At 39.9% G+C, this 15,619-nt stretch overlaps 1 protein-coding gene across 5 annotated transcripts in view; it reads left to right on the forward strand.

Annotated features, from left to right (window-relative positions):
• Positions 1-15,619, forward strand: part of TPGS2 (tubulin polyglutamylase complex subunit 2) — a 67,685-nt gene that overhangs the window by 1,086 nt on the left and 50,980 nt on the right. For all 5 annotated transcript variants that reach the window (XR_005362500.1, XM_038543469.1, XM_038543468.1 and 2 more), the window contains exon 2: positions 14,740-14,819. Coding sequence is in view for 4 of the 5 variants with exons in the window: in XM_038543469.1 (XP_038399397.1) it covers positions 14,740-14,819 (80 nt within the window). In the remaining variant the exon portion in view is untranslated. The remainder of the gene's footprint in view (positions 1-14,739; positions 14,820-15,619) is intronic.

Below are 15,619 nucleotides of genomic sequence, written 5' to 3' on the forward strand. Positions count from 1 at the left end.
CCTGCGGGAGCTGAGGCTAGATTTTGAAAGACGAATTGAAGTTAGATGACCAAAGAAGAAAACAGTAGCCTAAGTAGGCTGCGTGGCACGCTTCGATGCCTGCTTATCACATGTATAATAAAATCTAGATTCTGTACCGTGACCCACAGTCGTTATGATCTGCCCTCCTCGGTCTTTCTGACTTTATTTTTTACTCTGTTTTTTTTGGCCACAGTGGCCTCCTTGTACCGTAAACTTAGCAAGCCTGTTCCTGCTTCAAGGCCTTTACTAGACCCTCCCCCCTCCCCATCTGCAGTTCTCTTTCCCTCACTTCATTCAATATAAGTATCTCAGAGAAGTATTCCCCGAATGTACTTCTAATAATGCCTTTCTCCGTCATTGTCTTCCCTTATCGTTTATTTATTTATTTATTTAATAGTCATTATGGGTTGATCAATACTTGGAATTGCTTGTTGGGTTGCTTTCTTAATTTACTTGTCTCTTCTGTAATAGAAGTCCATGAATTTAGGAGCCTTGTCTTGTTCTTGCTGGTATTCCCCAGTGTCTACAATAAATGCTGCAGTAAATGAGGACAAAACACCATCATACGTTTGAGAGAAATAATAAGGTTTAGAAATGAAGTTATAGAGTTGGGCAAGAAAAGATCTAATCATCAAGACCAACCACATCCTGTCCCCCCATTAAAAAAGATACTGTCTTTTAATTAATGTTTAATCTACTCAAGACTGGCCAAATTCCCCTTAAGCTGTCAGTTCAAAGACCTAAATAATTAAATAAATAAACATTTTTAAATTTCATTTATACATTTAGTATTTTTATGTTATTGAGCATTCCAGATGTCTGGCATTAAACAACTCCGGTAATTAAATTTATAGCGAAGCTGGTTTCCTCGTGAACCTTCTAATACTTTATATCGATTTAATCAAAACTTCATAATTTCAAGCTAATATTCATAAGTCAAAAATCCATTATATTTTTATTTTTTTCACATTTGGTTTTTGTCTTGAAAATATATTAAGAGAATTTTTTAAAACAAGGTGGCTGAAGTCAGTGGTGGATGTGTAGTAGGCAAACTACCACACCAAAATCTCATTTCTCTAAATGATGTGTGAAATAACTACATAACTATGACAGTTCTATCCAAAACCAAGCCCAACAGTGCTTAAAGACAGAGAATGCCAGAAGTGCAAAATAACTATGAGTAAAAAGAGAAAAAAGCAAACCCCAGCACTGTCCCAGCCCCACTCCTTCACTGCTAGAAGGCTCTATGGCAAGCAAAAGCAGACCCAGAAATGATGCCAGCGAAGAGACTAGTTGAAGCAACAGAAAGTTTAAAACCACCAATCTGAAAGTATAACAGTAATAACAACTGGGTAAATCTGAGCAGAGGGGCAGGAAAGGGACTTTAAAGTAGGTGCTATTTAAAGGGTCAGCCATGCAATTGAAAGGGACAGTATTCCAAATGTATATATTCCAGAGGAGAAAATGTGCAAAAAAGAAGAGTCTTGGCAATTGATAATAAAAGCTCAAAGAAAAAGGAAAGCTCGCATCTCTCTCCCATACCTGAAAAACTTGCTAAAATATCTGTACTTTGCTTCAACTGACTGGAAAGGGTGTCAAGTACCAGAACCTAGAGAGAACTAAGACTAAAATCAGGATATGAAATGCTAAACAAATGAAAAATTTTTTATGATGATGGAGTGTTTCCTACTCAATGGAAATGAGTAAGGAAATGTTAATTTTGGTAACGGATGATTAAATATATTCTGATCTACCTGAGATACAACAAGATCAATTTCAGCTGACCTTTGAACACAGGTTTGAACTGTGTGGGTTCATTTATCCATAGATTTTGTACAGTACAAGAGTATAAATATATTTACCCTTCTGATTTTCTTAACATTATCTTTTCTAGTTTGTTATAAGAATGCAGTATATAATATACAAAATACGTGTTAATCAACTGTTTACGTTATCATTAAGGTTTCTCATAGTAGGCTATTAGTAATGTTTTTGGAGAGTCCAAAGTTATACATGGATTTTCATCTTCATGGGGATTCATAATCCCTAACCTTGTTCAAGGTTCAATTGTGTATCTGTCCTCTCCATCCTAGACTTCTTTTTTTCTGTGATTTTTTAAAATCATTTTGTTTTTTCATCATGATAAGAGTATTTAATTCACATTCCCTATTTCCTCCATTCCCTGACCCACCTCCCTTCTGGTAACCATCAGTTCTCTATAGTTGAGTTTATTTCTTGGCTTGTCCTTTTTTTTTTTTTTTCTCTTCACTCATTTGTTTTGTTTCTTAAATTACACATATGAATGAGATCATATGGTATTTATTTTTCTCTGACTGACTTCACTTAGCATGATACTCTCTAGCTCTATCCATGTTGTTGAAAATGACAGGATTTCATTTTTAATGATTACATAATAATCCATTGTATATGTATACCACATCTTTATGCATTCATCAATTGATGTACACTTGGGATGCTTCCATAGTTTGGCTATGTAGTAAATACTGCTGCAGTAAACACAGGAGTGCCTATATCCCTTTGAATTACTGTTTTTGTATTCTTTGGGTAAATATCCAATAGTGTGATTCCTTGATTGTGGAGTAGTTCTATTTTTAACTTGTTGAGGAGCCTCCACGCTGTTTTCTACAGTGTCTACACCAGTTTTCATTCCCACCAACAGTGCAGGAAGGTTCCTTTTCTTCGTATCCTCACCAACACTGCCCACTTGCCGTTTCTTGTGTTTTTTTATTTTAGCCGTTGGGGCAGGTGTGAGGTGACATGACACCTCATTGTAATTTTGATTTGCATTTCCCTGATGATAAGTGATGATTAGCTTCTTTTCATGTGTCTGTTAGCCATCCCTATGTCTTTGTTGGAGAAATGTCTCTTTATGTCTTCTGCTCATTTTATAATTTGATTATTTGGGTTTTTTGGGTGTTGAGTTTGGTAAGGTCTTTCTATATTCGGGATACTAACCCCTTATCAGATACATCATTTGCAAATATTTTCTCCGATTTTTTAGGTTGCCTTTTAGTTTTGTTGATTCTCTTGCTGTGCAAAAAATTTTATTTTGATGTCGTCCCAATAGTTTACTTTTGCTTTTATTTCCCTTGCCTCAGGAGACATATCTATAAAATTGTTGCTAGGACCTATGTCAGAGAGGTTACTGCCTGTGCTCTCCTCAAGGATTTTTATAGCTTCAGGTCTCACACTTAGGTCTTTAATCCATTTTGAGTTTGTTCTTGTGTATGGTGAAAGAAAGTGGTCCAGTTTCGTCTTTGGCATGTGGCTGTCCAGTTTTCCCAACATCATTTGTTGAAGAGACTTTTTTTCCCATTGTATTAATTGACCATATAGTTGTGGGTTTGTTTCTGGGTTTTCTATTCTGTTTCAACTGTTTTTCCTGAAAAACAATTATGAAGCAGAAGAAAACTAAAACTAAACTCCAGACAGAATTAAATTACATAGGGTGCCTGAGTAGCTCAGTGGCTACGTGTCTGTCTTCAGTTCAGGTCATGATCCCGGGGTCCTGGGATCAAGTCACCCATCAGGCTCCCCATAGGGAGCCTGCTTCTTTCTCCCTCTGCCTATGTCTCTGTGTCTCTCATCAATAAATAAAACGCTTAAAAATAAAAAGGAAAAGGAGAATTAAATTACATAAACATAGATTCAATATGAAACACTGTGCTTTTCAGTGTATCATTAAGACAGTTAAAAGAAAACCTATAGGAGAGACTGTTTGCAAATCCCATATATGAGAAGGAACTTATAGATGGAAACTATTAAGAACTCTTACAACTCAACAATGAAAGTCAAATAATCCAACTTTAAAGGATTTCAGTGGAAATTTGTCCAGAGGAGATATACAAATGAGCAATAAGCACATAAAAAGATGATCATCATTATTATTCTTTGGGGAAATTGAAATCAAAACCACAGTCACATACTACTTAACATCCATTTGGGTGGCCATAATCAAAAAGACTGACATGAGTGTTTACAAGGTTATGGAAAAATTGGAATCCACATGCACTGCCGGTGGAAATGTAAAATGGCACTACTGCTTTGGAAAAGTTTGGCACTTCTTCAAAAAGTTAAAAATACTGTTACCATATGTCCTAGCAATTCCACTTCTAGATGTGAACTCAAGAAAATGAAATCTTATTTACACTCAGAACTTGCACAATAATATGCTTAGCTACATTATTTATAATAGTCAAAAGAGGAAACAATTTAAATGTCAATCAACTGAAGAATAGATATATAAGATGTGGTATATCTATACAATAGAAATTTATTTACCCATAAAAATGAAGTATTGATACATGCTGCAATAGGGATGAATTTTGAAAACTAAGTGATAGAAGCCAATTAGAAAGGCATATGTGTAATTCCATTTATGTGAAATGTCTAGAAGAGGCAAATCTATAGACTCAAAGTAGATTAGTGGTTGCCTCAGAAGGGTGGGAGTGAGGAATGGGGAGTGGCTGCTAAAAGACACAAAGTTACTTTTTGGGGGGTACGGATGGACAACTCTGAATATATTGAAAACCACTGAATTACACACTTTAAGAGGGTGGGCTTTAGGTATGGGAATTACATCTCAAAAAAGGTGGTGTTGGTTTGCCGTTGGTGTTTTAATAAAAGAAAAGCTAGGGGCGCCTGGCTGGCTCAGTTGGTGAAGCATCTGACTCCTAATCTAAGTGTTGTGAGTTCAAGTCCCACATTGGGTGTAGAGATTACTTAAAATAAAAATCTTAAAAAAAAAAAGCTGGGGGAGGAAATCTAGAAACATCCCTCAAAGATACCCTGCCTTATTGCTCAGGACTATGAAATTGATGATATATCACACCTGAGATTACACACAGGCAATTATCCAAATGAGCCTGATATAATCACATAAGCCCTTTAAAACAAGCTATTAACGAAAGGGGAAGTCAAAAAGGTTTGAAGCATGAAAAGGATTTCTTATGAATTCCGGGCTTGAAAATGGATAGGAACACATGACAAGGAATGCAAATGCCCCTAGAAACTGAAAGTGACCCCAGCTAAAGGCAAGCTAAAGGAAGGAGACTTCAGTCCTACAACAACAGGGAATTGAATTATGCAGGAATGAACTTGGAAAATGCCTGGAGCTCTACATGAAAACACAAAAGCTGATACCTAAGCAGTCAGCATACCACGTGTAAAGATAGGAATGTAAATCAATTTTAGCCCCAGAAAAAATCCGACTCGGGCTGTGCCATATTTCTGAGCTACAGAACTATGACCTAAAATGGTGGTTGTTTGAATCTGCTAATTAATTGTAATTTATCATGTAGCCATAGAAAACTTAATACATTCCCCCAAGTATTTTAAAAATCAAATGATATACATCTAAAAAAGAGGGAAAGATAGTAAGTATAACATAATGCAAAGTTAAGACCATAACAATAAATATGAATGGGCTTTAAGTCACCTAGTAATAGAAAAAGATTTTAAACCTAGCTCTGAAGAACCAACTGTTTAGGCCAAAAATATGCCTAAAGTAAACTAGTTCATAGATGTTAAAAATGAAGAGAGGGAGACATATTTCTGGTGTCCCACAACCGTGTGCACATTCAGTGATTCTCTAGAAGGACTCAGAAACAGGACTCCCAGCTATACTGTATTACATTAATTTGCAAGGTATAAAGATGTATCAGATGGAGTCTAGAGGAATCCATGCATAGGCTTCTGAAATTTTCCCTCATGTCAGTGGTCCCATACAATACACTGCTTCCCTAAGCAATGAAATGCAGCAATAATACATGCAGTGTTTATGCTCAGAGAAGTCTGCTTAAGACTCAAATTCCAGGGGCTTAAGTGGGGGCTGGTCAAATAGGTAAAACCATCAGGCACAGCTAATGAAATTTTAGACTCCTAGAAAGATAGCAGATGTATCTTTGTAGTTGCATGGGCTACAAAGTGATGGGCAAAATCACTTTGTCAATACAGAACACATCCAAAGGCCAAATTTCCAGGTTCAACCAAAGTTGAACCCTACAAGCTGGTGCTTCTAAAAATGTTTACCTCAGGTTGGCTATGTCAACTCTTTCCTATGCAGTTTATCCCATCCCACTTCCTAGCCCCCCACTATCCTGCCTTCAAACTATGGTTTCTAGTATGTCCTTATCTAATTCTTTGATTTATGTGATAGATTAGTTTTCTTCAATTATTCTCTGAATGTTCTTACCTAATCACAGAGATATCTCCATTTTTCCCCCTCTGGCTCTTAAAGACCATTAATGTCACATCTTGGATTCCAGAATCTCATACTTTAGCTCTATGGCCAGTATTTTTAGGTCATGTAAATGACCTCTTTCTCTGACCTGTGCACATTTGCCTGTTCTGAAAAGTCACTTCTGAACCCACAAATGCACACTGTATGTGTCAAAGTTCTTGGTTGCAGACCATAGAGTACACTAGCTAATTTAAGGCTAGACTTTTCTAAATCTTAAAGCAGCAATGGACCAATGAAGAAACAGACCACAAAATCACTGGCAGCACTAAAAGGAGCAGCCTGCAGGCTGAGGACCACACTGCAGAAAGAAGATGCTGAGTGGGAAGTACCTATGGCTGGTATGCTAAGGAAGCTGCAGGCTTATGAAATGCCATTGCTTCTGTCACAGCTCTCAACACCATGAGATCCAAACACCTTTGCAGCTATGCTTGTAAGAAGATCTAATCTTCCCCACTTACCCTTTCTCCTGCTCCTTCCAAGCTGTATGAGAGTGAGTTTCCATGCAGGAATATTAGTCTGAGGGAGCCTCACTGAAGTGGAGTCTGGGAAATGTAGTCTTTATCTGTCCAGTCTCTAAAATACAGGAATGCACAGTAGAAGGGAGCAGGAGTAGGTTTTCAGTGAGCCAGTCTGCAGGAATGGCCCATTATCCTTTAAAGGCCCAGATCAACTGAATCTGATCATTTTCTGTCACTTTTTCAGTCTTTATCTACCTCCCTCTACCTTTAACTCCTGAGGCCCTTAGGATCTGTATTACTCAGTTTCACATATATATTATCTTGAAATTTTCACTTTTTTTTCATGTTTGTAGTGTTTGTGCAATATTTCTTGAGGTTGTGTCTCCTACTTAAATTCCTTATCTCTGGCAATGATTTTTGTTGTGCCCAAGATTGCGAATCCGAGAAACCACCAAGGAGCCGACACCGATGCAAACACACGAGGGTTTATTTACAAGCTCGAGCTTGGGTCCAAGTATACCCGACACAGCGGAGCGGGGACTTGGACCCCGAGGTGGGTTTCAGCTTAGTTTTATGGGCTGGTCTAGGGAACCTCCAGAAGGGGTGGAGGAATTTCTCAAGTTCTGTTTACATTCTGATATGGGGCTTTAAAGGGCATTGAGTTGTAAGCAGTTTTTTCCTGTAACTGAAGCAAGGTAAATTTCAGCTCTTATTCACAGGGGCCTGGGATGGCTGTACTTGTGCTAACGCTGAACTTAAAGTGGAATGGCCTTAATTTTCTCGGCCTCCACAATTCTCCCAAGCTGAGGACATAGAAGGTTCTCATTAAATACATCAGAGATTTGTTTTCTACCGGGGTGTATGTCCCAGTTATCTATTGCTGGGTGGCAAACCACCCCAAAACATAGTGGATTTAAATAGAAATTTACTGTATCTCCCAGTTCTGTCAGTTGACTGGGCCTAGCTGGGAGGGTTCTCATTTTGGGTTTCTCAAGTGGTTGCAATTAAATACAGCTGGGACTGGAATTATCTGATACCTCAGCTAGGCTGTAAATCCAAGATGGGTTTCATTCATGTCTGGCTTCTCAGTGCTTCTCAACATTTTCTTCAGAAAAGTAGCTTGGATTCAGTGTATGATGGCTCAGGGCACAGAGGAAGAGGAAACTCAGTTTTCCTAAGTACAAAACTGGCACAGCATCTCCTTGCCATATTTTATTACTCAAAGCCATCACAGGCCAACCTCAAATTCAAGAAGGTGGAGAAATAGACTCCTCCTCTCAATGGAGAACTGTTTTTGGGAAGGCAGGGAAGAAAGGAATTGATAGCACTCAACTTTGGAGTAAGCTACCACAGAGTTTTCATCTGTGGCATGTCATACAATTATGTAGAGTGCAGCTCGCTGAGACTAAAGACCTGAGTTTCATAGGTTCATTTAATATTTCATTTCCTACTCTGCCATACAGATTATTCCAGCCAGGCTGGTCACAAATACTTGTCGTTGGTCCCAGAGGCAGGAAAGTGGGGATGGCTAGGCCTAGTCAGTTATTATTTCTCCTGTGACATCTTAATAGACCAAGGACAACTTGTTCCTGCTCTTGCTTTCCAAACATCTTCACAATGCTTTTGGTTATCTGTGATATTGTGATTTATAATAAGAAATACATATTTGGTCTTCCTTTCTGGTTCTGGCACAGACCTTCCAAAATCTTTGGGAGTTCCTAAGTGATAAGTCATAAAAAGTGTCTTTTGTTCTGTTGACATACCTTTGGAAACCCCCTAGGTAACCAGGTTGCGGATTGGTTGCCTGAACAATCACTGTGATTAGAGAGTTGGAACTTTTAGTCCTACTTCCTGATTTCTTAGGAAGGGAGAGGAGCTAGAGGTTGAATGAATTGCCAGTGGTTGATAACTTAATCAATTGTGCCTCTATAGTGAAGCCTCCATGAAAATGCAAAAGAAGCAAGTCTGGGGAGCTTCTAGGTTGATGAACCAGAAAGAACACTTCCATTGTCACTGTGCTGGGCCCCAAACCCCGGAGGACAGAAGCTGCTTTGTTTGGGACCTTGCCCAATACATCTTTTTATCTGACTATTGATTTATAATATCCTTTGTAATCTGTTAAGAAAGTAGGTGTCTTAAGTTCTGTGAGTCACCTTAGCAAAGTAATTGAACCAAAGGAGGGTTTCAGTAAGGAGGAATCTCTTATTTATAGCCAGTCAGAAGCACAATTAACAACTTGGCGTTGGAATTAGCATCTTAAGTGGAGGGCAGTTTTGTGGGACTGAGCATTTAGCTTGTGGATGCTGTCTCTGGATAGATGGTGCCAGAATTGGGTTGAATTGATGTCTAAGAATTGCTTGGTGTGAGGAAAGCTACTTCCCATCCCCCTGTCAGAATTAACTACTAAGAGAATATAGTAGAAAAAGCTAATTAGGCTTGGTGTTGCAGTTGTGCTTAGAGATTCAGTTCTATGAAATTATTTAATGTCTCTCAACCAGTTTCTTATCTTTAAAAAAAATGAGTAATGATACCTGCTTCATAAGATCATTGAAAGATTAAAAGATAATTTATACCAATTCCCTGAAATAGAGCATTATACAAATGAGACTTATTTTCTATCTCCCCTTCTTCATCCCCAGTACCCCCTCCCACCACTGCTGTTTATATTGGGTAACAAAGTCCCTACAGTTAGTACTTCCTAAACAGTTTATTATAGGAAGGTTTTTAAAGTCAGCACGTTGACCAGTTGACCTGTCTTGAATGTGTTCAAAGTGTCATATGTCCTTGTTAGCCCTAAAAGTAAAATAGCCAGTTATTTTATCAGCACAATAGTTGGTGGGTTTTTGTGTTTTTTGTTTGTTTGTGTGTTTGTTTTTTTAGTTGTTTTTTGGGGGGAGGGGATAACAGAGAATTGCAATTCTGGACACACAACCTCTGGCAAACAATAGGTGAGTCCAGAAATCAAAGATAAGACACGTTACTTTATAGAGAAAAAGGAGGGAGTTGGGAGGGGTTGCTTTGAAGGAGGTCCATTGGAGGAAAGTGAGAGTGCAGGGTGATGGTGGTTTCTCATTTGTCTGAGTTGTTGCTGGGCAAGGAGAAATTCTTTCTTCCTTCTGCTGAAGTGGTAAAGCTGGCTTGTACCTGTTGGGAATGCAAGGTAACTCTCTTCCTGTTGAGGTATGCAATTGATAGAGTGCTACAGCACTTGGGCTCCCCCTTCTGACCTCCTGATTCCATTTTAAACTCAATGTCGTTTATTCCATTGTGCAGCTTTATCTGTAGTAGCATCACAACAGTTTTGTGTGAGCCTGTAGCCCCTACACATGGGCCTATTATGCACGGAACTGTTGTGCACTTTTCCATCTCAGCCTATTGACAGTGATGCTATTGGCTCGGAAAGCCTGATGCACTCACCTGAGCATATGTAGTTGGTGATGAGCCCCCACAGACATATTCCTGACTGGAGCCAATGTTGTAGCTGGGCTGGGCTGGCCCTTGTGGTTCTTACAGTGATTGCAAGATGCACCTCAGTAACAACCATCAGGGAACTTTAAAAAAAGGATATATTACTCAAAAGTCCAAGAGGGTGCATGCCATGCCTGAGGGCCCCACAGCCACGTGAGGGAGAAGAGGAACAGGCCTGGGTCTCTGCTTTAATAGTATCCAAGGATGGGGTGGCTAGGGTTTCACAGAACCACTCTTTTTTGGTGAATGTAAAACTTAAACGTGGGAATTCAGGTGCAGGAGGGGGAAAAGCAGGGGTCAGTCAAGCCATCAAACAGTTCCCCAAGTTACTCAGGGCTTTTAAAAAGGAGAACTTCACAGATGCGGTGACCTGGTTCCTCGTTGTTTAGCTAGTAGCTGTGTCACACACTGGCAATTTGTTTATTTAAGATGGATGTATTTGAAATGGAAGGGTTGGCAATCAAAAGCTTAATGTCCGGTACTTATATTGTGTGTCCTCCAGCAACGCTAGATACTAGACTGCCCTGTAGATGTAGTCAGATGACATCATTATGCAACCGGGTGGATCACTGACAAAGAATTCTGTATTGTTCTGTCCTACAACAGTGGGTATAGTAGGCAGCTAAGACTGATTGAACCTACGCTCTATATTTGCATAGGATAGTTGCTAGAGGGCTTTGCTGAAGGACAGACATAAACTCTTAAGTAGACCCATGTTTGGAGTTAGCCTAGCTACTTGGAGTGACCTAACCCCTCAACCTGAATGTCCTTTCTATAAAATGTGAATACGGGATCCCTGGGTGGCGCAGCGGTTTGGCGCCTGCCTTTGGCCCAGGGCACGATCCTGGAGACCCGGGATCGAATCCCACGTCGGGTTTCCGGTGCATGGAGCCTGCTTCTCCCTCTGCCTGTGTCTCTGCCTCTCTCTCTCTCTCACTGTGTGCCTATCATAAATAAATAAAAAATTAAAAAAAAATTTTTAAATGTGAATAACATTTACTATTCACTGTCTTAGCTTTGGTGGAACAATGCCACAAGGAACCCTGAAGACATGGACAGCATCTTCCATCCTAACTAGTCAAGGGAGTAGCAAGGACTTAGCCCAAGTCTAACAGCTTGAAGCTCATGATGTTTGTTTGGTTTTGGGTTTTGTTTTTGTTTTTGTGTGTGTGTGTGTTTTTTTTTTAAGATTTTGTTGTTTTGAGAGAGAGACTAAGAGCACAAGCAGGGAGAGAGAGAAAAGGTGAAGCAGCCTCTCCACTGAGCATGGAGCCCAATGCAGGGCTGGATCCCAGAATCCCCGGGATCATGACCTGAGCAGAAGGCACACACTTAACTGACTGAGCCACCCAGGCATTCCTTCATGGTGTTTTTCCACCATAGTACCATGGTTCCCAATATCTTAGAACATTGAACAGAAGGCAGAAAAAAAAAATTGAGTATACTTTTTTACTTTTCCAAAGCACCTTTACCTTTGCTGCTTCTGCTTCCTTTATCAGGGAAATATAATTATTGTGTCTCTGAATGCTAAGAAAGGTCACATCTCAGGTCACAAAACTAGTGAATGTATAAACCAAGATTAGAATATGTGGAATCCGGGATCCCTGGGTGGCGCCACAGTTTGGCGCCTGCCTTTGGCTCAGGGCGCGATCCGGGAGACCCTGGATCGAATCCCACGTCGGGCTCCCGGTGCATGGAGCCTGCTTCTCCCTCTGCCTATGTCTCTGCCTCTCTCTCTCTCTCTGTGTGACTATCATAAATAAATAAAAAAAAAATTAAAAAAAAAAAGAAAAAAGAATATGTGGAATCCAGAATACTTTGCCTTCTATCTTGGGTTGTTGCTACATCTCAAGATCTGAACTTTGTGACAACTTGGAGGAAATTTTATGACGCATAGAAAGGACACTAACATGATTATAGAATCAGTGAACCACATTGTGATATTCTGACTTACAAGAAATATATATTTGCTCACTCAGATGTCAGCTGACTCTTGAACAAAGCAGGATTAGGGCTGCTAACTGCCCCCCACCAACAGTGCAGTAGAAAATCTGTATATGACTTTTAATTCCCCCAAAACGTAACTAATAGTCTGTTGACCAGAAATCTTACTAATGACATAAAGTTGATTAACACATTATTTTGTATGTTGTATGTATTGTATTCTGTATTACCGTAATGAAATAGAGAAAAAATATTAATAAAATTATACGAAAAAGAAAATACATTTACAGTACTGTATTTATTGGGGAAAAAACAGGTGTTCAAATGGACCCATGCAGTTCAAATCCATACTGTTCAAGGGTCAACTGTGTATTTTGTCTTAGTCCACAGTTCCTGGCTCACAGCTCCCAAAACCCTTGGAATTCCCCAAGTGTTGAAAGTAGTAAAGATCTTCCATTATGTTAATGAGGTGACTTTTGGAAAGCACTTAAGGATGAGGGCTGGTTGCCAGTGGATCCAACTATGTGATTAGAGGGTTGGTACTTTCAGTCCGGTCCCCTGACCTTTAGGAAAGGAAGAGGATCTGAAGGGTTGAATCAGTGCTCAGTGGTCAATGATTTAATCAGTCGTGCCTATGTAATGAAGTTCCATAAAAACCCAAAAACTTCCAGGTTGGTGAACAAATGGAGATGTGGGGAGAGTGGCCTGCCTGGAGTGGGCATGGAAGCTTTGTGTCCCTTCCCACATACTTTGTTCTAAGCATCTCTTCCATCTGGCTATCCCTGTGTTATATTCTTTTATAATAAACCAGTAATCAAGTAAGTAAACTGTTTCTCTGAATTCTGTGAGCCACTCCTGCAAATTAATGGAGCCTGAGGAGGTAGTCTTAACCTCCTGATTTATAGCCAGTCAGAACTACAGGTGATAGCCTGGGCTTTTGACTAGTATCTGAAGTACAAGGAGAGGGGATCTTGAGAACCCCCAATCTGTAGCAGGTTGGTAGGAAGCACATGTGAAAACATAGAGTTGTATCTGATGTCTGAAGTGGGGAGGGTAGCAGTCTTAGAGACTGAACTCATAATCTGTCCCCTTGTAGGACACCATGATATCCGAGAATTGCTTATTGGTATGGGGAAGCCTCCCCACAAAAATGTTGGAGGGATTGGGTCTAGGAACCATTTTATACATTAAACTAGATTAGAAGTCTTTGCTTTATTCTTAGAGATTTAAAAAAGTATTTTCAATACATTCCCTGTTTACAGTAATTATTTATGGTAAATAACCAAAATATTGTTCAAAATAGAGGGGTAGCCTGGGTGGCTCAGCGGTTTAGCGCCACCTTCAGCCCAGGGTGTGATCCTGGAGACCCGGGATCGAGTCCCATGTCAGGCCCCCTGCATGGAGCCTGCTTCTCCCTCTGCCTGTGTCTCTGCCCCTCTCTCTCTCTCTCTGGTCTCTCATGAATAAAGAAACAAAATCTTAAAAAAAAAAAAAAAAAAGAAATATAATTAAGTATAAACATATGTGGCCCCAACTCTGCATGTGATGGGTTCAGATATCGGGAAGAGCAGAGATCATGGTGAACTAGAGTCATCTGAAATGGTTTCATGAAGGAGGTAGAACTTTAGCATAGCCTTGAAGTCTAGGTAGGATTTGGGTAGATGAGACACGTGGACACATTTGGGTATATATTATAATGGGAAAGGAATACAGCATAATCAAAGATGAGTATAGATTTAGTTCTGGAGGGATGTGGTACACAGGTGAAGACAATGAGGAAGCTGAAACACCTGGAACAAAGGGTGTTTCAGTTTCCTGAGGGGAAGAAGATAAGACCAGACAGATATAGAAGGGTCTTATCCTCCAGAAACCACATGGAGAACTGAATAGATCAGATAGGAAACAAGCCTAGGTATGGAGAGGGTCCTCTGGTGGTATGCTAAGGATGGATCAAAGCACAGAGTTTGTGGCTTTAATTTGCATCTACACTTGCAGTGACCATGTCCTAAAACAGAGCGGTGTCAATGGGAATAATCTGCATAGTATCACAGAAAAGTAGATAGGATTTATATTAGTTTGCTAGGGCTGCCATAAAATGTACCACAAACCATGTAACTCAGAACAACAGATTTGTTCTCACAGTTTTAGAGGGCAAAAGCCCAAAACCAAAGGGTTGATAGTGTCACGCTTATTCTGAAACCTGGAAGAGAAGAACCTGCCATGTCTCTTTCTAGCTTCTGGTGCTATTCCTTCTTTTTTGACCATGTCATAAGTGAGAAGTTCAGTATGAAATCACTAGGAATGTTGAATCTCTGATTTTTTTTCAACAACTGAAGTACTGAGCAGTGACTGAGTATAGGGGGTGTTACAGTGCCCTTTCTACCAGGTTGAATGTGTGGTCCTAGGTTGTGGGACTGAGTGTCTGTGAAGGACTGACCAGTTCTTCCTGTTTTTATCACAGGAATCATAAATACTGTTCAGAGGAATCTGATTGATATTCCCTAGATACTCATCAACAGCCTCTAGTATTGAAATATGTGAGAGCAGGCCCATTGCAACTCTACGGGTTCTCTTTTTCTCTTCCAGAATCTTCCCCAGGTGTGACAGAGGTGACTATCATAGAAAAACCACCTGCTGAACGTCATATGATTTCTTCATGGGAACAAGTAAGTGTTGCCCTTTTGAATCTTCCCATCCCCACAAAGAGAGGTCAACTCCAATGCCCCTAAGAAGGAAAAATTAGGGCAAGAAACCTATTCTTACCTCTGGCCACAGCTGCCCTCCAGGTAGAGTTCACCCTTCTCTTTCTATTCAGGCCACTTAACCTTCCCTTCAATTCCATACAATTTCCTCAGCCTGGAGCATCTTCTCTGAACCCCACTATCATTGAAGGCAGTGGAACATTCAGAGTTGTACAAAAGAGAACTAAAAATCCAGCAAGAAAGGAAATATTAAATATTAATAAGCATGCTGGGCAAGATGTGCCAAGTGTTACAGAGAAGTACTAACTAGATTAATAGCTACTGTTTCCCCAACCCTCCTCTGAACTTGTATTTATTTATTCAGTACAAGTTTTAAGCTCCTAAAATGGAACCAGGCATTGTACTTGGTGTTGATTCCCAGGGATTCGGTGCTAATCAAAAAACAGTTCCTCACCTCAGAATGTTACTGTCTAAGACATAGTGTAGATCATTATGAGTGTAATTACCAAGCAGATTTTTTCTTTGGTGAGAGGCAAACGGAGCATGATCAGGAAACCTGACCTAGTCTGGAGGTTAAGAAAGGTTTTTCCCAAAGAAGTTAGAAGGAGTTGTTAACCAGATAGAGGGATCTGGGAAGAAGGGGCTTTTAGCCTGTATGAAGGTTTTGAAATGGGAAGGATTAAATTTTCCAAGAGCATAAAGTAGGTCCCTGTGGCTGGTGCATAGGAGAGCAAGGACGAGAGATTGGCAAGGATCAGCACATA

Source organism: Canis lupus, chromosome 7 (genome assembly GCF_011100685.1).
Source record: "Canis lupus familiaris isolate Mischka breed German Shepherd chromosome 7, alternate assembly UU_Cfam_GSD_1.0, whole genome shotgun sequence".
In the NCBI taxonomy this organism is placed as follows: Eukaryota; Metazoa; Chordata; class Mammalia; order Carnivora; family Canidae; genus Canis; species Canis lupus.